Here is a 26,245-nt window from a genome sequence, read left to right as displayed (position 1 = left end):
TTACAGTTGACTCCATTTCATTCCAGGCTGTCTCAAGTGTTATCTCCATACCTGAGTTCTGGAAAGAGGATGGGAGGGAGGCAAGGAGAGCAGTCTCCCACTTGACAGCAAAACCAGGCTCAAGTTGGTTTGGTCCGTAAGGGCTGCAGTGAGACCTGGCCTCCTATCCATTTGTTTCCTCCCCTGCACTACTCCCACCAGTTACGGGACTGGGGAAAAGTGGGGGGATGTAGAGGGGCTGCTCCGGACCTTCTTCCCTTTAGCTCTTGGATCTTTGATCAAACTCTGAGTTTTAGTTTGACTTTTTATTTCTTTTTGACAGGATTGTAGTTTGGGGGTGGGGAGTTTAGGAGGAGCTGTCCTGAAACAAGATAAACAGTGACGCAGAGGCGGCAGCAGCAGCGTAGGCAGTGGGCTGGGCCACCGGCCTGCCTGCCTGCCGTCTGGGCGGGCTGGGTGGAGGGCTCCCGCCCTGCACACTGGCCAGCTGGCTTGTGTTAAAGCGCTCGCTGAAAATAACTCTCATTGTCTGGGAGCTGCTACTGCGGCAGGGCTGGCTGTGGCCGCCAAGGGGGCTGAGGCGGCAGAGCTGGTACCTCCCACCTCCTTGGGCTCTTGCCCTTTGGGATCGATGCCCAGCTGGCCACAGCTGTGGCTGCTGCCCACCAGTAGAGATACGTGGAGGGCAGGCTGGGCCACTCCTAGTGCTCTGTCCTTTTGGCAGCTGGGGTTGGGCCTTTGTGCCTGGTGTTGCTTGCTTTGCTGTTGGCTTGGGCAGAGTTGTTGGTTTGTGAGAGAATGCAGGGCGGGAATGCAGGGCGGGAACGCAGTGCTCCAGCTCCTCCTACAGCAGTCTCCTGGGCTCCCAAACCTTGTGCCTCCTCACCATATTCTATCTCTGCCCATCTGTACAATGGACTGATCTGTGGGTGCCTAAGAGGACTTGTTGGCAGCTGTGGCCAGGGGCTCGGCAGCATGTGGTGCCCAGGATAGTGCTTCACTTAATCTCTGGGGAAGTTCTAGATTCAGCTTCTCAGACTCCCCACCCTCCATGGGCTGAGCACGGGGACTGGGGCTACCATACTTGGGAGAAGTGTCAGCCATGAGGCACTTGGTGGGAGGTGGTTCTGAGAGGGAAAACACTGAGAAAACCAGCCCACATTCTATATTTGCTCAGAATAAACAGTCCCTACCTGCCTTCCCTAAAGACTCCAGAATCCCCTTCGCAGGAGAATTTCAGACATCCCTCTTCATGCCTCTCAGAGGAGCTGGGCCAGCGTTCGTCTCTGTTCCTAAGATTTATCATGATTGACGGACCAACAGAAACAAGAGTTTTTGGTCCTTCCTATTTCTGTTTGTTGGGTTTTCCCCAGACCCGGCCCAAGGAGACTGACAGAGTCAGGGGTGAGTCCCAGAGCAAGACCCACACCTTCAAAGGAAACTCCAACCCCACCGGCATTTCCCTTCCCCAGCTATGGGAAGGAAATGAGGAGGGGCTAACTGGCTAGGGGTACAGAGCAGGAAAGGGAAGGGAACCTCTGTGACCAGAGCCCCCTCATTCCTCCTTGGCTTCACTGGGGCTGACAGGGGGTGGGTGAGGAGTCAGGAAGCCTTGCTGGAGGGACTGAGCCCTTGCTCTCACAGAACCCAGGAGGGGGTTAGGCACTGATCAGGGCTCTGTGCCTGACCTCAAACAGGCAGTCAACCAGACCAGCCCTGCCGGAGAAGCATCAGACCCACCCCTTTCTGCTGCTTCCCGTTATAGGTTTTTATTATTAGATTTCTGGCTGGTTGCTCTGATTTAGGAATTAGTCTCAGAGTTGCTTTCGGTGTGAGTTCATTTTCCCCTTCTCCTTCCATCTCTCTGGGGTCTCCCCCTCCCTCCTCAAGGATGTTGGTATATAATTGTCTCCTAGTCTTAGGGATGGGAGGGCTGAGAGGGTGGGGGTAGGTATAAAGGATTACTCTGTCCCAAGCGTTGAGAAGCAGTGCTGAAGGAGGAACAGAGGCAGAGATAGAGACGACCGAGAAGCCAAGAGGGGTCCTTGGGATGTTAGAACATTACACCGGATTCTCAAGAGGAAGGGGAACAAAACTGTTGAACACCCACAGTGTTCCAGACACATATGGACATAAAATATTTATCATTTAATTCTCAGAAAATCCTGTGAAGTAGTGAGATTATCTCTGTTTTATGGATGAGCTTTGAAGAGCCCAAAGTTGATCTTGGGCTCTCTGACTCCACAATTGGTGCCTCTGTTCCAAGACAGCTGCACCCCCTTTCTGTTCAGCAAGGGTTTCAGTGAGGAGTTAGCAAGAATTTAGCCTAGCTGCTGCCTTAAGAGAGCCCACAGTCTCTGTGGAACCACTGAACAAAAATGTCAAGGAAACACACCTTTGAGACCGGAACATGTCAGGTTTGTTCCCTGGCTGTCCCCGGAACTCAGGAAGTTGTCCTTCCTCAAGACGTCAGAAGCCTCCTGGACTCACACACGTTATCGATTAGTCAGAAGCCCTAATGCCTTTGTCTGGCAAGGAGAGAAACCCATGTGGGTGGCTCCCACCCCACAGCCGGGGACCGATTTCTTGTGGGAGTGCTGGAGGCTGAGGGAATTCCCCCACCCACTTCCTTCCCCATCACACTTGGGCCCCACAGAAGCAAAGAAGCAGAGACAGCATCACTGTCTAGAAAGTGCCACACAAAGCTCTAGACTGGAGGCTGTGGGCCTGTGGTCACAGCTGATTCATGCTTTTGCCACCAGTGTCCATACTCCGGAAGGCCATCTCTCCTGGACATCTAAAGTTTTACCAGGTCCCTGAGGTGCCTCTTCCAGGCTCTTAGGCTAGGGTTCCCAAAGGGGGTGACTTTGTTCCATCTCCGAAGCCCTGGGGGCACCAGACGTTTCCTCCCCAGTTCACCTGGGGAGGTGGGGATGCGCGAGGCCGCAGCAGCTGATAGTGGGTGGCTGAGGAAGTTGGTGTAGACAGGATGTGATGTCTCCCACAGTAGCGGCAACCCCACCCCGCACCGCCTTCTCCGCCAGTCACTTTCTTCCAGGGGAGACAACTATTTTCTATTTCCATGGCATAGACTTAGGAGAAACAGGCAGAAGACAATGAAGTGCTCAAGATGTGCACAGAACCAGAACCAGGCCTGAGGTCTGTTTCTGCTCTGGTCTCACTTAGGCTTAGCTAGCAGCAGCCTGGCTGTGGTTAAGAGGGAGACATTGGTCTGAGCTCACCTTCAACCTTTGGGTCTCTGTTCTGTTGTGGCCTCTTGCCCCTGTCCTCTTCTCCACACAGACATGCTGATATTGGCCCTTAGCCTAGGAGTTGCAGAGAGAACATTCGGGATTGTATTTGCCCAGCCAGCCATCCCTACTGCATCAGCAGTAGGGGGATTTGATTAGCCCCTCTTTCCTGCAGGAGTTCAGGCAGACTAGCAGGGCAGCAGAAACCATGAGGAGAGGTATGATGGGTGATCCTCTTCCCCTTCTTTCTTCTCTCCCCTGCCCCATTTTGATATTCCTAAACACTGAGCAAAAATCCCAACCGTACTCCTTTTTTGAAGTGTAGTGGAGCTGGGCCCATTACTCAGAACCAAGATGTCTTAACCTTAGGTTTACCATCCACTTACTCTCCACTAGGTGCCTATCATGGTATTAGACATTATCAGGGGTTGGAGACCATATGAATAGACACAGTCCTTTAGGGGTTAAGAGAGTGTATAACTAGTTTAATAGTGTGTGTGTAGATAAATACATAATAGATAAGTTTAACAGAAATAAATGATATTTAAGGTTTTTCTTTCAGTTTCTTAGAATATGGAGGGCCGACTCCCAATACTCCCACTCTTCTGGAATAATGCAGGCCTGTGTGACTCCCGAGGATCGTGGGTGCACACATTTTGTGTCCCCGGGGATGAGGATGTCAAGGAGTGGGCAGATGTAACCCAGTGGTCACGCTTGGGTGACCAGGGAGTTAGAGCTGAACTTGGAGCAGTAAGTAAGGGAGAGAAAGATGAGAGGAAGGCCTTTCAGGTGGCCTGCAGTGTGCTGGGGGAAGAAGTCAGATTTGTGGGAAGTCCTATGGGTTATCAAACAGCCGTGGTACTTCAGGTAAGAGATCATATTTGATTCAGGAATATGGGGTGGGGGCAGGTGCAATGATCTGCCTTTAGAGGCAAGGGCTATGACCTGCAACAAAGGCAGCCACGCTGGTTAGAAGAGAAGCTTGACTGGATAGGGGTAAAGGAGGGGAAGGTAGGACTGTTAGCCTGTGTGGGGATAGATCATGGGTGCCTTGGGCTTCCCTCACTCTTTATTCTTTCTTTATTCATTTAGCAAACAGTAGTGAGCAAAAGAAAATGACTCCTGGTCCCTCCCATAGTCTAGGTTAGAGTGTCTTTCAGTAAGGGGGTGGGACATTTTATTGTGTCTTAATTAATTGGAAGGTATGTCACAAGTAATTTGCTATTAATGATTAAAGTACTGAAATTTTGTAAATTATTTCCTTAGAAAAATGAGCAGTTATCTTCATGCTAAGGTCCTTCTCATGCATTTGTATCCCAGTATGGGGAAAAGGGGTAGACTCGTAGCATCTACATGGGCTGTGGCTGGTTCAGGATTCACCCTCGGTTGTGCACCATGCAGGAAGGCCACCCATCCCTCAGGCTGAGGGGGAAAAGCAGATTGAAAGTTGCTGCCATAGGGGCGCCTGAGTGGCTCAGTCAGCTGAGCATCTGACTTTTGATTTCGGCTCCGGTCATGATTTCACAGTTCGTGAGTTTGAGCCCCATGCTGTGCTCTGTGCTGACAGTGTGGAGCCTACTTGGGATTCTCTCTCTCCCTCTCTTTCTGTGCTTCCACCACTTGTGTTCTCTCTCTCAAAATAAATACATAAACATTAAAAAAAAAAAAAAAAAAAAGAAATGTGTTGCTTTAGACAAGTGGCTTTCAAACTTTTTTGCCTTGTCCCATGTTAAGAAACACATGTTATGGCCTGACTTCTGTGTGTGCATATGTATATGAAATTACTTAAGATATAAAAGAAACAAAAGTTTCATGAAACATTGCAGTTAATTCTGGTATCTTCTAGCCTATTCTATTTTAATCTGTTTTCATTTTAAAATAAAGTTAATCTCGGCTCACTAAATTGGAAAACATTGCTCAACCAAACTGAATTAAATATGAAGGGGAGGCAGATGGACTGCCCTGCCTCTCTGAGCCTTCCTTATCAGCCACAGAGTGTCAGGGTGAAGCTGGGGGGTCCAGGAGGGAAAAGGTATGCATGCTCCAGCCTTTCTCTTCTCTGGGTGCAGGGAGCTTTCAGCCCATTGACTCAGGTTCTCTCCTCAGAGCTCCATGAACCTGCCTCCTGACAAGGCCCGGCTCCTGCGGCAGTATGACAATGAGAAGAAGTGGGATCTGATCTGTGACCAGGTACGGGGTTTGGGGCAGGTCCAGAAGCAGGGGTTGTGTCTTGGGCTGGACAAGGCAGCAGGGCCAAAGGCACTGACCATAGCCCTGGGGTCCCTCGAGAAACTCTGGCCTGGGCTTCACCTCAGTTCATGCTCGCTTTCTGTTCCAAGAGGATGCTCCCAACAGAGACCGGGCTGGTAGGCCAAGTTCCTCTCTAACTCCTACAAAGAGCTGTCTTGATTTCTTCCTGATGGGCAGGAGCCTGAGGAAGTTTGTGTAAGTCTGGCTGTCTGTCTGTCTGCAGAGGAGTGGAGTAGTTTTCCCCACAGACCCTGTTTCTGCCTCTCCTCAGGATGAGGGCTCTGCCTGGCAGGGTAGACCGAAGGACCGTTTCTTTCTCACTCTGCCCTAGACCTGCCTTTTCTCATTATTTACAGGCCTCTAGGAATGAGAAGACTCAGCCCCCTAGTCTTCTGTTCCCAAATCTCAGAACGTGAGGATGGAAAGCTCCCCAACATGAATGGTGTTTCAAGCTGGAAGAGAACATAGAGATTATCAGAACCAAGAACCAACACCCATGGCCTGGTTCTTTCCCTTGCACACATTTGGAGACCACAGGCCATGAGGTTCTGAACTCAGATGGGCCTGTCTGCACAGCCAGGAGAGTCCGCTTTTACTTCCTTACCTCCTGGGGTATGAAAGCACCTGGTGCAGGATGTAGGCCACGTGCTTACCCAGCACTTTGTCTTCAGCTTTGTCACAAATTTATTATTTCTTTTCAAGCACTGAGCAGAGTCATAATAGCTAACATTTATTAAGTACTTCTTGTGGACCGAGGACTTTACATATACTGAAGTATCTCGTTTAGTCCTCACAAAAACCCTCAAGGAAGGCACTGTTATGTTTTACGGATGAAGAACCCCAAGGCTCAGTACCTTGCCTGTCACTTGGAGCCAACTCCATCTGTGCTATTATTATGCTCCACTGTCTCCCAAATCATTGACCTCTGGTAGAATTATGCTTCAGAGAGCCTAGCCCAAGTCCCCTCCTCTCCAGGGAAGGCCCATTTCCATGTGTTCTGCATTAAGCGGAGCTGGTGAGCATGGTCAGCTTGGGGGCTGCAGAACAGTAGCCGGTTGGTACTGAGTTTCTTTAATTGATAATGTCTCCAGTCTTTTTTAGGTCACATAATTTCAGCATTTCTCAAACCTCTCTTTTTTCTTTCATTTTGTGTTTAGTTTCTATTTCCTAACATTATGTTGTTCTCCTGGACCCTCTGCAGCCCCTCCCCCCTCCCGCCCCCCACCAACTCTTCAGATATCTCAGTTGTGAAGGCCCTAACAGGACCAGAATGCTTAAGAGTTTTCCCTGAGTTTTCTCTTGGGTCAGATGAGGGGATTGGGCCAAAATGGGGAGGGTATGGTCCTGTGCCCTGTGTGGAAGGGGATCGGGGGATGACCTCACCAAAAGCAGGCTTCAGCGTTTGAGGTTGCCTGAATTGTCAGGGCCTGGGGCCTGGGCAAGGAGCAGAAAGTGTGTTTGCAGCCCTGAATGTGTTAGTACTGTGACACCAGTCTGGTCCCAAGTCTGGGTTTCAGGGCTGAGGAAGCTGCATTCTACAAGGCCTAGCTCCTCTCTCCGTGGCCCTCCTAATCCCAGCCCATCAGTTAGCTAGGCAGTGGGCACCGTTTCTCAATTGTATCTTTATTTTGGGTGCTATTCTCAGCTCTTTAATCCCCACATCTTATCAAGCAGCAGGCTCTTAAAATAATTTTCAGCATAGAAAAATATTTTAGGCTCAGAGATCACTAATTGGAGAAGGGGAAGATGGCAATAGATGGGAAGCACCTGAAAATAAGGAGGAGAAGCTATGGTTTAGGTGATATTAAGGGCCAGGTGACGACTTTAGGAGGCTGGTCCCCTCACACTGGACACCATGAGTGTTCGACTTCCTCAGCGCTCTCCTCAGAACTCTGGGTGTCTGTGCGCACACGTGTGTTTCCCTCACAGGAACGGTTCCAGGTGAAGAATCCTCCCCACACTTACATCCAGAAACTCCAGAGCTTCTTGGACCCCAGCGTAACTCGGAAGGTGAAGTGTGAGGCAGGGAGGCCCCCCCTTGCTGTCCCTTACAGTCCTATGGGGTTTTGGGTGCAAACATTTTGACTCGGGGTGGGACATTTGCTTCTGAGCAATGGGACTTTGGTTGCTGGGTTTGGAGGCCATGGGTCCGGAGTGGCTGGCTAATAACAGAGGGAAGGCTTATAACCGCTCTCTTGTATCCCTTCCTTTTCCTTTTCTACCCCTTTTGTTTGTACTGCAAAGTTGGATTGGGGGCCTCCAATAGTGACAGGAAATTCCATGTTTACAGAAGTTCAGGAGGAGAGTTCAGGAGTCAACCAAAGTACTGAGGGAGCTGGAGATCTCACTTCGTACCAACCACATTGGGTGAGTCCGAATCGGCCATCAGGATCTGGTGTCTTCTGAGGACGGTTTGCCTGTTTACTTCCCTGCCATCAGGCACAGTTGCCCCTTGAATGGCTTTGGTTCCCCAGAGCTTCAGACTGTTCTTTTTCTGGCTTTTCTCCTTTTCAGCTCTGCCAGCTGCTGACTGATGCTGCTGGCAAGCTTGGGGCCTCTCCTGGGGTCTTCAGCCTGTGGCTTTGAGTAGAAGACATTCCCATAGCAGCTGAGACTAGAGTCTGCCTGTGGCCTGGGGCTGGGCCAAGGGAGGCCCAGAGAATGCTAGGAATGGGGGAGCATATTACATCGGGTAGCTGAGACCTCGTTCCTGGACTGTTTGGTGCCCAGAAGATTATTTTCTTGATTACGAGACAATCTTAGTTCATAAGCAGAAGAAGCTTCCTAGTGCACCAAGGAAGAAGATCTAAGGCAGTGGGGGCGAGGAGTTGAACGTTTTCTGTATCTACAGACCCTGGTACTGCCAACCTATTGATGGGGCCCCTGGGAACTGCGTGAGTCTTGTTTTCTAGTTTCTGAGTGGGGAACCAGAACTTGCTAAACAGGCAGAAGGCTAATGCCTGAGGGACAATGAAAGGTGGCAGTGGTCTCAGTTTTATAAAACCATAACCAATTAGAGTATATGTAGTGAAAGTGAGAGAGACAGAGAAAGAGAGAAAGGTGTGTGTGTGTGTGTGTGTGTGTGTGTGTGTGTGTGTACACAAAGGATAGTGAGGGATACCTGATGTTGGACTGCAGGCAGGGCTACGATCCTGATCGAAGGGCCTGGCACAAATGTTGAGAACTTGCATGAGTGAGAAGTTGAGCCCGGGGTGGGGGTGGGGTGGCTGGGCAGGTGCCATCTCCAGGGTCCTGGGCTTCCTGAGAGCAGAGGTAGAATGAGCCAGATGACATCATCTGCATTTCCCCCTCTGTCCGCAACAGCCGCCCACTTGTTCACCCCAGGCTGAGTCTGCCTGGGGCTCTTATAGAGGCTACCTGTTTGTAGCCAGCTGCTGCAGCCATCACAGGGGAAATGGCACAGGAGAGAACAGGAAAGGGATAGTTCCTGGCCTTGGAGCTGTGCCTGGTGGCCAGAATTGGCTCCTATACCTCATCCACGAACCAGAGTGAAAGCTGACATGCTAGGAAACTAAACCTCCGGCTTTATTTGGTAAATCCTCGCACAGGGAAAGAGTGACAGGGCCTCGTCAGCTACCCTGTGTGTGAGGGCAAGAGTGAAACAGATGGCAGCTCCCAATCCCACCTACCGCCCGGCACCCTACCACAGGGCCTTCTCCTCCTCTCCCCTCCCCTCCCTCTCAGGCCCTCCTTTCTTTCATAGTAAGTCTAGCTGCATGAGGATGGGGGCCCGTTCTTCTCGGGACAGGGCCACAGAGCAGTGTGCGACACTCCCTTCTGCTCACCCCTTCTACCTGGTGCCTGCCTCTCTGGCCACTGGCCAGGGGCCGGGGCCAGAGCAGCACGGTTCCCAGGCCTGGGGCCTCTTGGCAGTTGGCACACAAGTCAGAGGTCTGGACCTGGCCCTTGGTTCCCAGGGAAGAGCATCGTGTCTCGCATTTTAGGAGCTCCTGTTGTCTGTGGGGACGGGCCAGGCTGTGGTAATCATGTGGGGAGGGCCAGGCTCCTTCCTGGATTTCTGGACAGGAAGAGTTTGTCAGGCTGTCAGGCTAGGGTGTGAGTGCTCCAGGGCAGTGGGAGCCCAGGGCAAGGTGGGGAGAGGAGGATCCTGCTTCTGTCATAGCCTGATCAGCCCGAGGGCCTGCCGAAGCTGGGTGTGCAGGGGCAGCCCAATGGGAACTCAAGCCCTGGAGCGGGGCAGGCTGGGAAGTGGGATTCCAGAGCCTCACCAGCTCCTCCTCTCTCTGGTTTGTATTGGTTTCTCTCCCTTGCCGAAGTGCCCTTTAACCTCTCCTCAAAGTGTCAAGATCCCGAAAATAGCAGTGTAGACTCAGACAGGAAATGAGAAGGGGGTGGGGAGCTGGAGAGCAGACAGACAGGAAACGGGAGGCCTGTCGGCCCCCAGAGAGGAAGCTAACTTCAGGCAGCTCCAGTGTCAGTGAGCTTCAGCTGAGCCTGGTGCTCTGGCCCAGCCTCTCACTGTAACCCAGGGTGTGGCCAGCAAACATGGCGCTGGTGTTCCAGCTGTGGGGGAGACGTGGCCTTGCAGGGCTGTGGGGTACAGCTGGCCTGTAAAGAGCCCCAGACATCCAAGGGAACAGAACGCTCAGGAGAGTCAGGGTTTTGTCCTGAGAGTTTTATATCGCTCTGTGCTGTGGAATGAACCTGTCCTGTAACAGTGTTCCTGGGATTGGCTCTTGAATTTCCTTCCAGGGGTATCTTAGGCCAAGAGGCCTGAAGGCAGAAAGATGGAAATGCCTGGTCCATTGTCTTTAGGATCTTTGTTGTCCTCATTCCTGCCTCTCTGGCTGAAGGGGCCCGAGTCCTCAGTCTGGCTCTGAGTGGTCATAGCCATTCTAGAGTTACTTGAGTCCCTGACTATTCCCCCATCCTTTTCCTATTCTGCCAAACTCACCCTAACTAAACACAGAATCCCCACATATCTCTCTTTGCTCACTATGGTCCCAAATATCTTTCCTTGAACTTGGTGGAAGGCCCCTTTGGCCCACCATGTCTCTGTTCCAGATTTCTCTTTGACCCCTCCCACCTGTCTTTTGACTGAGACTTCAGTCAAACTGGGGACCTGCGAGATGTTATTAGGCATAGCTCTGCACAGCGGCCTGTGGTAAATGCTCTTGATAAACCTCCCACCTCCCCATAATTCTGCCAATAAACATCAAGCAGGGACAGTGCACCCAGTGTTGTGCTAGACCTCAAGGACACAGAAAATGATTGAGCCAGGTCCCTGGCCATTTAGGAGAGGATTCCTGAAAGCTTGTTTGGCTGACATGGTATTGGAAGGCCTTGTACCTTTCCCCATTCCTGGCTCCCCAACCTAGCAGAGGTCTAGGCCAGTGATGTGACCGTAGATGAGTCTGCCATGGGTTTTGAACTTCCGCATTTTCCCAGCCTGGTGCTAAGTTCCAGAGGATTCAGGAGTGGGTGTTGGGTCAGAGGCCCCTCCTCACCCTCGACTCACTTTAGCAGACCCCTCCACTATGTTTCCTTTATCTGCAGGTGGGTGCGAGAGTTTCTGAATGATGAGAACAAAGGCCTGGATGTGCTGGTGGATTACCTGTCCTTTGCCCAATGTTCTGTCATGTGAGTATCACCCTGGGGCCAGGGCTCAGGACCAACAAGGGAGGACACAGTCCCATTCTGATTTGCTTAGGAGGGGTGAGGTTGCCGTAGTGAAGATGGGAATGGAGATCCCAGGCCAAGACGAAGAGCCCAGGCAATGGTGTGGGAATGGACAGGCAGCCAAGGGGATGTCTGGGATCTGCAAAGAATGCCGGGTGGGGAACAGAAGGAGAGCGATATGGAAAGGGCACTCGGGATCAGAACTCAAAGGATCCAGACTCCAGGCTGAGAGCACTCAAAGGAAATGTCCTGGATTCTGGGAGAGATGCCTGGTGGGATTCATTCCTTTGGAAAATTGTCTTTAAGATTCTCCTTTGGGTCTCCAAATGTGAGATGCGAGAGGATTACTCCAGGTCATTGCTGAAGGGTCCTAGGAGCAGTGGACATGACCTTTGACCCAAACTAAAAATGAAGTATTCAGGAGGCTTTTTCAAGCAGGTTGGGGGTTGGAGGTAGCCCTAAGCGAATTGGTACAGATGAGAAGGCAGCATGAGGTGGTGAAAAAAACGAGGGCTTTCAAGTATGACAACCACAAAGCTGGTTGTGGGTCTCGGTTATGTCCTTTACTATCCATGTGACCTCAAGCATATTTACGTCCTCTTCCATAAAAGGAGATCCATGTTCCAGGCTTGTTGTAAGGTTTAGATGACAATGTGTGTAAAGCAGTTAGTGGTGTTTGGAACGTAGTAAGTCCATATTGCCCTGGCCACTTTAGTGTTAATTATGATTATTTAAGGCGGTGTAACCTACCATAATTACCTGAATATATGGAAAGAGGGATTACAGTGATCATTCATGTGATGACCAATAAATACTTCAGACTTCTACCCAAGACTTAAGTCAGCCCTTGGCTGACTAATCATCCCAGTTTGCCCAGGGCTTTTCCCAGTGTTAGCACCAAAAGTCCCGAGTCCTGGGAAACTCCTCAGTTCTGAGACTCTGTCCTAGCCTAGACTTTCACTTTTGTTGTTACTGTCCTTGCCCATGGCCATTCTCCTTTGTCTAGCAGATCTTCAGTCTTCTCTCTTTAGGGGTTTGAACTAATGCCTCTCCTAGGTTTGGCCTGTCACTTTTTCCAGGTCACCCCCTGTTAAAATCAAGAGTGGCCTAGTCCTCATTCCCATTCCTGCAGAACTCATGCCTCATGATCCTCCTATCCCTTTAAAAACCACTCTTTTTATAGAAAGAAATGAAAAACATTTGCTGAAGTGATTTTTTTTTTAAATTCAGAGCTTTTATAGTAAAAAGATGTAGATCATTTTTCCAAATAAGCCTATCTCATTTGAAAAGCAATCAAATCCCAGCTGCTCAAAACCAAAATACACTGGATCCTCAGTATAGTAGTGTCCACAGCAGTGCCTTTGACTCTGTTTTTGAAAGAAAGATTCAGGGCAGAGGGAAGGGGGTAGAGGGGAAAGAAAGTGTGTTTTGAGAAGGGTTGAAAGGAAAAGGGTGAAGCCGGATAGAGTTTGGGTGAAGGCATTTATTTGTAAACTGCATGTACCAGTGCTAGGGAATACTATTATTGATTGAGGGAAGCCACTGCCAAGCCACTGGCAAATTTCCCTGTCAGGGAGACTCCTCTGATGTTTACTTGAGAGCCCATCGAACATCTGATCGTCAAGACTCTGAAGCCTGCTCTGGCCTCTGTGGAATATTCAGATATCTGCAGATATCATTTCTCATTTCAGAAAGCCTTGGCCTCTGTGCCTTTGACCCTGGGGCTATGCATGTCTGAGCAGAAGGTTCCTTGGGGAAAGAGCCTGTAGGAGATGCTTGTTCAGTCCTTAATGACCTACTTGGGGGAGGAGGACAGGAAAGAAGAGTGGGGCTTGTTTCTCAGATGTGGGGATTTGTAAAAGACAGTGCCCCATGGGTTTGTGACCTCAAGCTGCCCTCCTTGCCCTGGTCACACTCCCAAACTGCTGATGGTGATCACAGAAGTAGAAAGTGACAGAGAAACTGTCCCAACTCCTGTAGGCACTAAGGACCCCAGTCCACACCCTCGACCTGTGATTTCTTCCCCCAGGGAAGCTGAAGCCCAAGGAGCCTCTATACCAGAAAACCTAGAAGTCTCAAGTAGAACCACAGAAAACCCAGTCACTAAAAACCAGTGCTGGGATGGGACCATGGTACTCTTGAACATAGAGGACTGTCCCACTCTAGGTTGGCTGGGACCCCCATTCCCTTCCATTCAGACCTGCCCTCGTGAACCCAATTCAGAACCAACTGGGCCACTGCAGGGCACCCCTTTGGCCGCTGCCGCTTGCCAGCCAGCAAGACCTGCAGTTGACCTGTTCCCCACCACCCTTCCACAGGGCAGCTTCTCCATGGGGAGCCACAGCTTCTCTGGGATGCCCTGTCTAAGGCCAGGAGTGCAGAAAGACTGCCAGCTCCCTGGGTCCCTTTGGGCCCAGGAAGAGGTCACTCCTGGAGTTGCCCGGCCAGTGGGGAGCAGCAGCTCACCTGCGTCAGCCTTCCCATGTCCTCCGGCCCTCCTCCTGGTTGCTGCCTGTGCCTGCACTGCCCTTGTCCTGTGTTGGTGGCTCTCCTGACCAGAGTTGGGTCTCTGCTGCCCAACTCTGCTTGCTCTTCTTGCCCTCTTTGCTTTTCATTGCCCTAGAGGTCTAAGGGGGGGGAGGTGGGCTTGCCAGGGGGCTTAGCACTGAATTTCTCCTGTACGTGCGCTTGTGTGTCCTTTCCTGCTCCAGGTTTGACTTTGAGGGTCTGGAGAGTGGTGACGATGGCGCATTTGACAAGCTCCGGTCCTGGAGCAGGTCTATCGAGGACCTGCAGCCACCCAGCGCCCTGTCAGCCCCCTTCACCAACAGCCTCGCTCGCTCTGCGCGCCAGTCTGTGCTCCGGTATGTGTGCTCTCGCTCTGCCCGCCTGCCTCCCATCCTAGCCCCCAGTCCAGGTCGTGGGTGACAGCGGTGAGTGCTCATTGCTCCTCCCTCCACTCTTGCTTCCAGGCTCAGCTCTCTTGCCCTCTGCCTGCCAGTCTGTCTCTGGTCTGTCCTCTCTGTCTCCTTGATTCTGCCCAGCAATCTGTCCTGGGTAAGTACATCACCCTCGGCTGTGCCCACCCCATCTGGGGTTCCAGCTCTCCCCTCTCCGCACTCCCCTCCTAGGGGCCCCCTCCATTCTTCTTTTTCACTCTGCCCTTCCTCCCAGCCTCTTGGGCAAGACTGTCCCTCACCCAGCTCCCTGGTCTTCACTGGGTGATCAGTTCCTGCCCTCATGTCTGTTTCCCTCTGGCTCTGCTTTCTGCCCCATCAGCTGCTCCGAGACCAGCTCCCAACCAACCTACCTGCTGCTCACCTTCCCTTCACTTCTTCCTTTAGGACTTTTCTCTCCAAGGCTGCCTTGTGTTCATTTTTTTTGCAGTATTTTAACAGACTTCCTGCCCAGAGGCAGGTGGATAGACCGGATGACTTTTCAGAGCCCCTCCTACACAGGGAGGCTCTCCTTTGGGCCCTGTGGCCCTTTCTGTGGTCTCTGTCCCTTTCGTGGCCATGCTTTTCTCCTGGTCTCCTTTGGGTTTTGTCCTTCTGACTCTGCTCATCATTCTAGTCCTGCGTGAGCAGCCACCATTTGTGCTTCCTCTTTCTTTCATGAAACATCATTGGGGCAAAGCCAGATGTAGCCCCCAGCCCTCCTATTGCCTTTGGGGTCTGCTCTGCCCTTTCCGGGACGTAGAAGTGGGATGGGAGCCAAGACGCTCCTGCCCCAGGGAATTTGTGGAAGATGCAGCAACTGGAAGGAGGAGGAGGGAAGGCAGGGATAAACGTCTCCCTGGATCCATCTGGAGGACTAGGAAAGCCTGCACATCTACTGTTGTACTTTGGAGGGCCCCCGGGCTCAGGATGGTTTGGGCACTGATTATAAAGCTGGGATCCTGGATATTTACTCACAAAGGCCTATTGCAGAGAGATGAAAACAGCTGAACACCCTGTCCCCTTCCTCCGTCCCCCACTCTCTAGGCTGTTGGGTCAAGGTCTCCTGTCCCCCTTTTGTGCTGCTGCTGTCGGGGTGATGGTGAGCGCTCCTAGACCCTTCACCAGCAGCCCCCTCTTCCCCAGGTATAGCACTCTCCCTGGGCGCAGGGCCCTGAAGAACTCCCGCCTGGTGAGCCAGAAGGATGACGTCCACGTCTGTATCCTCTGTCTCAGAGCCATCATGAACTATCAGGTAAAGGGGCAGCACTACCCTTGGATGCCCCACCTGTTCTGCCTCATCTGCCAAACTAGAAGAGCTAGGAGGGCACCAGCTTGTAAAAGATGATTTTGAAAAAAAGAAAGGAAAAAAAAAAAAGACACATTTGCTGGCAGGCCTATAGTCCAGGAGATCCATCCGGGATATACCTTCCTCAGCATCAAGGTTTTCCTTCCTCTATCCTTTCCCCTTGTTATAGTACGGATTCAACCTGGTCATGTCCCACCCCCATGCTGTCAATGAGATTGCACTCAGTCTCAACAACAAGAATCCAAGGTAAGTTCCTTCACTCCCCTTTCCTCCCACTGTGCCCAGGGCTCTGGAGATTTGGGCTCCACTTATCCCTTATAAGTCCTGCCTGGCTTTGGAGTCCTGTGGCCCTGGTCAGTGCCTTGGTTCGGCTCCCTCACTTCAGCTTAAGGAGAAGGAGTGTCCCTGGCTTCCCTCTGGTCTGCACAGCTTAGTGAGGGGCAAGACTTCCTTCCTCTGCTTCCTTTCCAAAACCCACTCCCCTCACTTCTGAGGCTGTCTCCACTCTCTGAAGGGACTCACCTAGTTGTAGAAGTGAACTGTATGGTGGTTAGGGTGGGGAGCTAGGGTGTTAATTGTTTTTCTTCACCCCTTAGGACCAAAGCCCTTGTCTTGGAGCTCTTGGCAGCTGTGTGTTTGGTGCGGGGAGGTCACGAAATCATTCTTGCTGCCTTTGACAATTTCAAAGAGGTCAGTCTCCTGCATCTGTGTGTGTGTGTGTGTGTGTGTGTGTGTGCGCGCGCATGCACGCATGCACGTGTGTGTGTGTGTGTGTGTGTGTGTGTGTGTGTGTTTGGTGAGGAGGTGGGGAGCCAGGTAGGTAAGCACCCTTTCCTGTGATCTCACACAACCCGGTGATTCTAACATCTTGTGCTTAGCTAAGTAGCCAGTCCCACTGCTTCTTTCTTTTCTTTTCTTTTCCTTTTCTTTCCTTTTCTCTTTTCTTTTCTTCCCTCTTTTTGATTCCTTCTCTTTTCTTTTCCTGTTCTTTTTTCTTTTCTTTTTTTTCTTTTCTTTTCCTTGTCTTTCCTTCTTTTCTTTTCTTTTTACCAAAAACAGAACTTCAGTCTTAGCAGATCTTAGGGCAGGACAGCTCCTGAATGGCCAGCTAAAGATGCCCTCATTTGAGGGCTGTAGTCCAGCGGCCCTAACCAGGCATACATCAGGATACCTGAAGAGCTTGTTAAACTTACAGACCCCTGGGAGGCCTGAGTACCTGTGCTTTAACAGGCTTCCCAGGTGGCTTTGAGGTGGTGAACCCACCAGTAGCACCCAAGGTAGATGTGTTTGTGGTGGGAGGAGAAGACAAGCAAGGATCTTCCTGAGTTATTGGCTGTTATTGGTGAGGGGAGAGGAAGCTCCTACTTGGAATTTCCCCAGCCTCTGGCCCTGGCTGTGAAACTCTCATCTGCTTGAACATAGGATTCCTCGACATCCAGTTGCAGCTGCTGGCCCCACCCCTTCCTCCTCTCTGGACCTTTTCCCTAGCATCCATTGTTCAAGCCAGGAAATAGCTCTTCCTCCTAGAAGCCAGAGGCTCAGAGGAGTCTCTGGACCCCTCTTAGCACAGGGCTTTCCTGCACCCTGCCTCTCTCCTGTGTCCCTACTCGGACTTCAGCCTCCTGCCTCAGCCATGGCCTCCAACCTTCCTCCTGCCTCCCTCCTTCCTTCAATAACTGACCAACAGTGTTTCTTCTTGGCCTACCCCAGAGGCACCTAAAGTCCTGATTAATGGCACGGGCTTTACTGGGTTCCCTCAGCAAGTTGATGTGGGGATCAGGGACCCCGGGCAGATGCCAGGTCCTGGGCTTTCTTCTGCCTGACGAGTTTGTTAAACTTACGGGCTTTCTTCTAAGTGTCCCAATGGCCCCTTGCATAGAAAGAGTTGTAGTTCAGCTTAGTCTGACTGACTAACCAGTCAGTCCCTCTGCCATGATGTTCCTGGGAGCCAGGGCTCAAGGGCTTAAGTTCTGCGTGGGATAGATCTTTTCACTGAGAAAGTTTGTTCGTTCAGGTATGCAAGGAGCTGCACCGCTTTGAGAAGCTGATGGAGTATTTCCGGAATGAGGATAGCAACATCGACTTCATGGTGAGGAACTGGGCCTGGGTCAGGCACATGCCCAGCAGGTCCCATGCTCCTGGAGAACAAGGCCAGGCCAACAGCATATCTTGATATTCTGTGTTGAACCTAGAAGGATTCTCTCTACTTAGTAAATGCTCCTTGTCCACTCACCTACCCTAAAGAGCTTTTAGAAACGTCAGGGCAATGTCATTTTTGTGTCTTGGGTCTACCTCCTTTGCCCCCTTTTGTGGCCTTACCGTCTCTAATTTGGATCCATTCAGAGCAGCTTCACTTTACCGGAGCTTTTCCTTTGGCTTTTCTTCCCTTCAGCCTGGGGTCTTTAGTTAAGTAGTGTTGTCTCAAGAAATACCTGCTGATGTACAAAGGAAATAAGTTGCATCTTCATTTCCATCTATTTCTTGTGTAATTTACTTGTCTTCATAAACTGAATATTAAGTTTGATATTTTTAAGTTAAAATACTCATTATTCCCAGAAAGACTCAATTTTTTTATTCATTCCTTTTTTTTTAAGTTCGTTTACTTATTTTATGAGAGAGTGTGCATGAGTGGGGGAGGGGCAGGAAGAGAGGGAGAGAGAGAATCCCAACGTGGGGCTCAATCTCACGAACTGTGAGATCACGACCTGAGCCAAAACCAAGAGTTGGGAGCTTAACTGACTGAGCCATGCAGGTGCCCCTATTCACTCCTTTTGATTATCCACCAGATGATACTGATTCTAACACCCTGGCTCTTCTGTCTCTCCTTTCCCTTCCTGCCTCTGACCCGCTGGGCTGCTTCTCCAGGTGGCATGCATGCAGTTTATCAACATCGTGGTGCACTCAGTAGAGGATATGAACTTCCGGGTCCACCTGCAGTATGAGTTTACCAAGCTGGGGCTGGAGGAGTTCCTGCAGGTGAGCTGGGCCAGAGTCCTCACAGGTGAGGAGCTGGGGGGGGGTGGGGGGGCAGAGGACCAGCTTAGTCACATCACAAAGGGTTTTTTCTTTTACAAGAGCCTAGTCACGGATGCTCCTGGAACCCTGCCTGTCTTCTGAGGCCTGGGTCTCAGGCCCTCCTGCACAGGGCTCTCCAATTAGGCAGCTCCATTGGGTGAGAATGTGACATGGGTGCAGAGGAACTCCTTGGGTCTTATGCTCTAGAAAGTGGTCATAGAGGGTGGTAAGGACTGAGTCTCTCTCAGGAGGCTCCCCCGACTACTACTCTCTCTGCTTTTTCCAGAAGTCAAGGCACACAGAGAGTGAGAAGCTGCAGGTGCAGATCCAGGCATACCTGGACAATGTGTTTGATGTGGGAGGTTTGTTGGAGGATGCTGAGACCAAGAACGTGGCCCTGGAAAAGGTGGAGGAGCTGGAAGAACATGTTTCCCATGTAAGTAGTCTTTTTTTGCTGCCAGGACCACTGTTGAGGGAGGGAAGAGGAAGGGGACATCTCAGTTCCAGGAATCTTGACCTGACCCACTTGCCTCCAGATTGAGTCCCAGGGAAGCCTTGGAACCCAGCACGCTCTGACTCAGGCCCTGGATCATCCACAGATTCGAACACACACTGACCTCCAGGACTGGGCGTGGGGTGGCCTCAGGCTTGAGAGAGTCAGATGTGGTCTATTTCAGGTGGTCTCAGACCCTGGGCCCATGGGAGTGATGTAGGGAAGCCACTGGGCCACGCTGCCTTAGGAGTAGAGGGGTACAGGGGTCGGGCCCAGGTCCTGACTGAGATAAAAAAGTACCCAGGCTTTAGGGTCAGCGCCAAATCTACCCTTCCCATCCTGTAGCTCACGGAGAAGCTTCTGGACCTAGAGAACGAGAACATGATGCGTGTGGCAGAGCTAGAGAAGCAGCTGCTGCAGCGGGAAAAGGAACTAGAGAGCATCAAGGTACCAAGTAATCTGGAGAAGGGAGTCTCTGACGGGTACTGGGTGCCAGGGCCTGGGGATCTGGCTTTTCTTTCTCTCTCCTTCTCCCTTCCTTCCTTCCTTCCTTCCTTTCTTTTTTCTTTCTTTTTGATATTTTTCCTATCAATTTATTTTTTATCTCTTTGCTCTTTCATAGAGCTAGCTGCATCCTATTATATGAAGTGCATCTGACAATTGTAATTTTTTTAAATTATTTTTTTTGATGTTTATTTATTTTTGACATCGAAAGACACAGAGTGCCAGCAGGGTGGGGCAGAGAGAGAGGGAGACACAGAATCTGAAGGAGGCTCCAGGCTCTGAGCTGTCAGCACAGAACCTGATGCGGGGCTTGAACTCACAAACTATGAGATCATGACCTGAGCCGAAGTCAGACGCTCAACTGACTGAGCCACCCAGGCACCCCTGAAAATTGTGGTTTTTTTATTTGGCTTTTCTTTCTTGAGATTTTCATGTCTTTGAAAATCCAGATCTTGATTCACACTTGAGGCATTCACATGAGGGTGGGCTGATGATTTCACCCTAATTTTTAGTTGGAGAGGGAAACTGAATCCAAAGTGGGCAGGACACACACACAGGAGGGTGGGAGCAGGTGGGGCCCTGCGTGATGAGAGGGCCGAGTAGCCCATGTGCTATCCACCAGGTATCCTAAGTCAGGAGACCAGAGGCTTCGCATATTTAAGCGCTTCTCTGCCCCTCACTTCACCTGTTGTTATAAAGTCATGCCCCAACCTACCTTTTCTTCCAGAGGGATACAATTATATTGGTTCTACTGAGCTTGGTCAACATCTGCCAAGCCCCTGCTAAGAGTCCAAAGTGCCATCCTGGGGAATGCGGAGGATACAGAGATGGCTAGGGCAGGCTCTTGTCCACAGGGGGCTGCCACCTGAGTGGTTCTACAAGGCCAAGTACAATGAGAGCAGTATCGAGGAACAGAGCACTGAGGGCAGTGTGGCAGGAGGCTAGAGGTGGGCCTGGGAGGTTTACATAGGAGCAGCTTCTGACCCAGGCCTTGAGGAACCAGCAAGACTAAGGCTGGGTCTGGGAGGAAGTGCAATGGCCAGCTGGGCCAACGGCTCTTCTGCTCATCTCTTGTTCTGTGGAACAGGATCCCCAGCCCCCACCTGGGTTTCTGCTGCTCTCTGCCTCTGGGCACCCTCCCAGAGACCCTAGCTGAGAGACCTGGGTAGGGGCAATGACTGCTGCGTGTGCCTTCCACTTACGCTTTCCTTAATGGTGCTGTCTCCCGGTAGGAGACTTACGAGAACACAAGCCACCAGGTACACACCCTGAGGCGGCTCATTAAAGAGAAGGAGGAGGCCTTCCAGCGCAGATGCCACTTAGAGCCCGGGGCCCGGGGCCTGGAGTCAGTGGGCAGTGAGGCCCTGGCCCGGGTAGGCCCTACAGAGCTGAGTGAGGGCATGCTGCCCTCCGACCTGGACCTCCTGGCTCCAGCCCCACCACCCGAGGAGTCCCTGCCTCTGCCTCCACCGCCAGCTCCTCCCCTGCCCCCTCCACCACCCCCATTACCAGGTGAGGAGAACCCTAGGAGTCCTGAAGGGCAGCCTCATCTTGGGGCCAGACCAAAACCTGGGCCCACAGTGCCTCCCTTAGGGAGAAGCCGGGGATGTGGGTAGAAGGACGTGAAGTCAGGTGGGGGAGGGTTGAGGGAGGGCAAGAATCTGAGGGAGGCTCAAGTTACTGGGCAGGGGGTGTCCAAGGGTGGACGTGGGTCTGTTTTAAGGATTATGAAGGTGCTGCTCCTGATTCCTCTGTGGAAAGCCGAAGAGAGGGCTTAGACCAGAGCAGAAGACAGGGAGCCAGAGGCTAGTGAGACCTGCCCTACCAGAGTTAGGACCCCTGGGAGCCGGAGGGGCAGGGAGTTCACACATCCTCTTTCCCCAAGAGGCTTTGAAGACAGGTTGGGCAGCACTGGGGACGGCGTCTCTAAAGAGGCTTTTGGACTGTGGGTCACTGTGGCATTTGTTTTCCCCCAGACAAGTGTCCCCCAGCCCCACCTCTCCCTGGCGCTGCTCCCTCTGTGGTGTTGACAGTAGGCCTGTCAGGTGAGTGTCCCCAGGACTCTGGGCAGGGCTAGTGCGATGGAGAGAGAGTGTCCTTGGCCCCAGCCTCACTGAACCTCCTTCCAAATTAGCCATTCGTATCAAGAAACCTATCAAGACCAAGTTCCGGCTTCCTGTCTTCAACTGGACAGCACTGAAACCCAACCAGATCAGCGGCACTGTCTTCAGTGAACTTGATGATGAGAAGATCTTGGAGGTAGCAGGGCCTGGAGCCCTCAGGGGTGGGGTTGAGGGCTGGGGACTAGATCATGCTGTTAGCCAGATCTCCTGGCCTTGGAAACCCCCTTAGAATCAGGCCTCCGTGAACCAGAGCTGAATGGACGCTGGGCGTGCTGCCAGGGGCCCTTTAGTAGAATGAGGTGACCGCATTGTCCCTTCTTGTCCACTCCTGCCAGGATCTGGACCTGGACAAATTTGAAGAACTATTCAAGACGAAAGCCCAGGGCCCTGCCCTTGATCTCATATGCTCTAAGAACAAGACAGCGCAAAAGGCCGCCAGCAAGGTGACCCTGTTGGAAGCCAATCGTGCCAAGAACCTAGCCATCACCCTACGCAAGGCTGGCCGCTCGGCCGAGGAGATCTGCAGGGCCATCCACACGTGAGGCTCCCACTGACCTCGTCCTGGTCCCCAGCCAGTTCTCCAACTACTATCCTGGCTTTCCCTGGATTCTAGGGCGTCGACAGATGTGTCTCCCATCCTTCAGTCATTCACTGGCTTGGCCAGAACTTAGTATATTTGTGCTGTGTGCCAGGCACCGTGTGAGGTGCTGGGCATTCAGCGCAAACCTTCACTCAAGTTGCTGCCAGTCTAGGCAGAACAGTTCAGTAGCGTGGGTGATAACCACCTAGGTGGCAGAGGTACAGGCAGCTTTGGGGGAACAGGGCAGGCCAGGTAGCTGAGCCTGGTGATTCAGGAAGGCTTCCCAGAGGAGGTGAGGAAGTATATGAAGTCCATTTCAGTGCCTGGAGGGAGAAGCTTGGTGCCCTAGGTACTGAAAATTGACCATGACTTCAGCATAGGAGGGGAGTTGAAGAGACAGGGTAGAGACAGGTGGGCAGAAGTCTTGCAGGCTGAGCCTCATAAGCCACACTCAGGTATTAAGATTTCTCCCTAAGGGTAGAGGGAGGGCGCTGAGGGGTTTTAAACCAGGCCATGGACTGTTCACCTAGGATGTTACTCACGCTCTGATAGATGAGGCAATAGGCCCTCTAGGCCTCTGGCTGCATCCTGCTCACCGACCCCACTGGCAGTCCCTCTAGGAGCTGGAGAAAAAAGGGATGATGGGTAATGGGCAAATGCAAGACCTGAACTAAACTCCTTCCTCCTGCACAGGTTTGACCTACAGACCCTACCAGTGGACTTCGTGGAGTGCCTGATGCGCTTCCTGCCCACAGAGGCTGAGGTGAAGCTTCTGAGGCAATACGAGCGGGAGCGGCAGCCCCTGGAGGAGCTGGCGGCCGAGGACCGCTTCATGCTGCTCTTCAGCAAGGTGGAGCGGCTAACCCAGAGGATGGCTGGCATGGCCTTCCTGGGCAACTTCCAAGACAACCTGCAGATGCTCACGCCGGTATATCCTCTGGCCCAGTCGGGGTCATCTGCGGCTACCCCTCTACCTGCCAGTCCCCTCTCCTGCCCTGTCAGTCTGTCCCTGCCAGCCCCTCTCAGACTTTGCCTACCCCACCCCCCCACTCCCCGGCCTAGGCTCACGCAACTCTTCATCTTCCTTCCAGCAACTCAATGCCATCATTGCAGCCTCTGCCTCTGTCAAGTCCTCACAGAAGTTGAAGCAGATGTTGGAGGTGAGGAGAGGTTGTGGATGCAGGCACCGGTGGGCCTGGAGCCTGGGTGGAGGAAGGAGCCCGCGGGCCATGGCCTGACTTCCTCTCATGCATCTTTTGGATAGATCATACTTGCACTAGGAAACTACATGAACAGCAGCAAGCGAGGAGCTGTGTACGGCTTCAAGCTCCAGAGCCTGGATCTGGTAAGATGGTGGGGACAACCCAGGGCCAGGAAGCCTGAGGAGCCATGGTGCTCAGCCCTCTCTCACCACCCCCTGCCCCCCTCTCTCAGCTGCTGGATACCAAGTCCACTGACAGGAAGATGACACTGCTGCATTTCATCGCATTGACCGTGAAGGAGAAGTACCCAGACCTGGCCAACTTCTGGCATGAGCTACACTTTGTGGAGAAGGCTGCAGCAGGTAAGGGGAGCTTGGCCCAGCGAGCCTGCTCTCGTGTCTAGGCCAAGACAATCCCAGGAAGCTTAGGAGAGGGAACGCTTGGGTCCTTTGTTTCTGGCCTTTGTTATCTCCCTTCTGGCCACTTCAAAGCTTTCCGCTGGGGCCATGGGTAAGGGCCACCCCCGAGGGAGCCTTCCTACAGGCACCCGCCTAGCCCAGCCTTTCCCATTTGGGTGCCATGGGAGTAGGCAGAGGAAGGCAGAGGTGGCTCTTCATTCCCAGCTCCCTCGTGCTGGCCCTGGAGACTGCATTTTCTCCATTTATAGAAAAACTATAAAGCCCCACAGACATAAGGCAGCTGTCATTTCTGCCCCACTCATGAAAACTGAGGAGGGCTTGAGGCAGCTCCATCTTGGAGACCAGCAGTCTCTCTGGCTTGCTTTCCTGTGCTGCCTTGCTCTTTGGGGTCATGAGCTCATAGCCCCATTCCTTTTCCTTGCCTGTGAGCCCTGGTAGCTGGGTGTGCCCTTCTAACCTGGAAGCAGAGGCAGGAGAACCTGCTTGCTGCAGGGTGTAGGGTGGGGGTCGGGGGGTTGCATGGACAGAGTTCTGTGTAGCCCTGAGCTGGGAGATGGGCATGTTGGCCCCTGGGTAGGCCTCAGTCCAGGCTCTGGTGACCACAGTGTCCCTGGAGAACGTGCTGCTAGATGTGAAGGAGCTGGGCCGTGGCATGGAGCTGATTCGGCGGGAGTGCAGCATACATGACAACAGTGTCCTTCGGAACTTCCTCAGCACCAACGAAGGCAAACTGGACAAGCTCCAGCGTGATGCCAAGACGGCTGAGGTGGGCAAAAGGTGGAGGCGGGTGGGAGCGGCCAGGGCGGAGGCACTGTGTCCCTCCAGGTGAACTTTGTTCTGGTTCTTGAACCAAAGAACTTTTACCACACAGTTGGGTGTCTGTATGTGGTGAAGAGGCATGGCAGAGGCCGGGGTGCGGGGGCAGACAGCTGCCCCCGGGGACATATTCTAAGGAGCTTTGGGAGCCCTGAGTTCTCTTCCATCCCACAGGGCTGGGGGATGCTGGTTTTCCTCCTTTGGCCCTGAGCACTACTTTCTGTGAGCCTCCTGTCCCCAGCGGGGAGCCGGGCTTCTCCTCTGCCAGGCTGATCCCTTCTGTCCACCCCTTCCCCAGGAGGCCTACAATGCAGTTGTGCGCTACTTCGGTGAGAGTCCCAAGACCACACCCCCTTCTGTATTCTTCCCGGTATTTGTCCGATTCATTCGTTCTTACAAGGTGAGCAGAAGAAAGGCTTTTAAAAAGGAGTTTGGCTGCAAGAAAACTGGTAGGGGGAGGGAAGGCTGGGATCCAAGTCCTCGGAGTCCTGGGAGGGAGCGATGGAAGCTGGCCACAGGCCTCTCAGCTGTGAACGGGTGGGCAGGGTGGGGGCCCAGGCCCTTCCTGTCATTGTTCAGGGCAGGAAGTGCCCCTCCAGAGGGTGGCCACCTGGGGTTGCTGGCCCCACTGCCACCCATTCTCCACCCTCAGTGTCAGCCCCTCCCCTCACAGCCTGTGTGAGCCTCACCACCACCCCCCAACCCCCCATGGTTCTTAGGAAGCAGAACAAGAGAACGAAGCTAGAAAGAAGCAGGAGGAGGTAATGCGGGAGAAGCAGCTGGCTCAGGAAGCCAAGAAACTGGATGCCAAGGTGGGTGGGACCAAGAGCTGGGGCCTGGAGAGCAGAGCAAAGGATTAGGAGGGGGTGGGGAGAGGGCTTGAGAGGTGGAAAACTGGAGCCCAGAGACCACCCAGAGGGTGTGAGGCTGGAGTCCGAAGGGATGGGGAGAGGGGCTTTGGGAGGGATTCCTAGGCAATGATGAGGAGTGGGCTGCTGTACACAAATCAAGGGTATCTTCAGACTGCATCTAGGGGCAGGAACCAGTCCATGGTAGGTTAGTGATGACTCCCTTCCCCTTCAAATGCTTGGCCCTAGACCCCCTCCCAGCGGAACAAGTGGCAACAGCAGGAGCTAATTGCAGAGTTGAGGAGGCGCCAGGCCAAGGAGCATCGGCCTGTTTACGAAGGGAAGGACGGTACCATTGAAGACATCATTACAGGTGGGGCCCTTGTCCTTCCCTTGGGTCTGGCCACTAGGCCCAGCTCCCAGACTCCAACCCTACCCTTTTGGGCCCTCCTCCCATCCCATCCCCATGAGGCCTGACCACTGTGTCTCTTTCCTGGGCCGCAGTGCTGAAGAGTGTCCCTTTCACGGCCCGTACTGCCAAGCGGGGCTCACGCTTCTTCTGCGATGCAGCCCACCATGATGAGTCAAACTGTTAACCCCCAAGGCTGGGGCCCTTGACAGGTACTGGGCACCGCAGCTGTCCCCTCTGCATGCCCACCTCCCAGGACTCCTGCTGGGCCCACAGGCACCTCCTCCCCTGCATGACTTGGAACCATCCTCTGGCAGCCTCGTGGTGATGGGGGCACATACTTCTCTACTTGCATGCCCCATGCTCTGAGAACCATGGCTTATCCCTTGCATGTGCCCTCAGGGAAGTATTCTCTCCCCGACTAATGCT

At 52.6% G+C, this 26,245-nt stretch overlaps 1 protein-coding gene across 7 annotated transcripts in view; it reads left to right on the top strand.

The window, feature by feature from the left end:
- The window catches only part of FMNL3 (formin like 3), a 53,919-nt gene that overhangs the window by 26,198 nt on the left and 1,476 nt on the right, over positions 1 to 26,245 (top strand). The window contains exons 1-26 of one of the 7 annotated variants that reach the window (XM_045465868.1): positions 3,810 to 4,118; positions 5,358 to 5,441; positions 7,431 to 7,511; positions 7,792 to 7,868; positions 11,040 to 11,123; positions 13,874 to 14,026; positions 15,245 to 15,353; positions 15,577 to 15,653; positions 16,004 to 16,097; positions 17,422 to 17,496; positions 18,273 to 18,383; positions 18,712 to 18,858; positions 19,261 to 19,362; positions 20,652 to 20,931; positions 21,396 to 21,464; positions 21,554 to 21,678; positions 21,878 to 22,080; positions 22,816 to 23,050; positions 23,214 to 23,282; positions 23,387 to 23,467; positions 23,557 to 23,686; positions 24,349 to 24,509; positions 24,858 to 24,959; positions 25,279 to 25,371; positions 25,657 to 25,780; positions 25,912 to 26,028. In XM_045465868.1, coding sequence (XP_045321824.1) covers positions 3,825 to 4,118; positions 5,358 to 5,441; positions 7,431 to 7,511; positions 7,792 to 7,868; positions 11,040 to 11,123; positions 13,874 to 14,026; positions 15,245 to 15,353; positions 15,577 to 15,653; positions 16,004 to 16,097; positions 17,422 to 17,496; positions 18,273 to 18,383; positions 18,712 to 18,858; positions 19,261 to 19,362; positions 20,652 to 20,931; positions 21,396 to 21,464; positions 21,554 to 21,678; positions 21,878 to 22,080; positions 22,816 to 23,050; positions 23,214 to 23,282; positions 23,387 to 23,467; positions 23,557 to 23,686; positions 24,349 to 24,509; positions 24,858 to 24,959; positions 25,279 to 25,371; positions 25,657 to 25,780; positions 25,912 to 26,003 — 3,252 coding nt within the window. In that variant the 5' untranslated portion in view covers positions 3,810 to 3,824 and the 3' untranslated portion in view covers positions 26,004 to 26,028. Of the gene's footprint in view, positions 1 to 3,809; positions 4,119 to 5,357; positions 5,442 to 7,430; positions 7,512 to 7,791; positions 7,869 to 11,039; positions 11,124 to 13,873; positions 14,027 to 15,244; positions 15,354 to 15,576; positions 15,654 to 16,003; positions 16,098 to 17,421; positions 17,497 to 18,272; positions 18,384 to 18,708; positions 18,859 to 19,260; positions 19,363 to 20,651; positions 20,932 to 21,395; positions 21,465 to 21,553; positions 21,679 to 21,877; positions 22,081 to 22,815; positions 23,051 to 23,213; positions 23,283 to 23,386; positions 23,468 to 23,556; positions 23,687 to 24,348; positions 24,510 to 24,857; positions 24,960 to 25,278; positions 25,372 to 25,656; positions 25,781 to 25,911; positions 26,029 to 26,245 lie in introns of those variants that run through there. The other 6 variants (XM_045465867.1, XM_045465871.1, XM_045465870.1 and 3 more) reach the window with 6 other exon arrangements.

Source organism: Leopardus geoffroyi, chromosome B4 (genome assembly GCF_018350155.1).
Source record: "Leopardus geoffroyi isolate Oge1 chromosome B4, O.geoffroyi_Oge1_pat1.0, whole genome shotgun sequence".
In the NCBI taxonomy this organism is placed as follows: domain Eukaryota; kingdom Metazoa; phylum Chordata; class Mammalia; order Carnivora; family Felidae; genus Leopardus; species Leopardus geoffroyi.
Note: the sequence above shows the minus strand (reverse complement) of the source record. Positions and strands in the feature narration are given on the sequence as shown.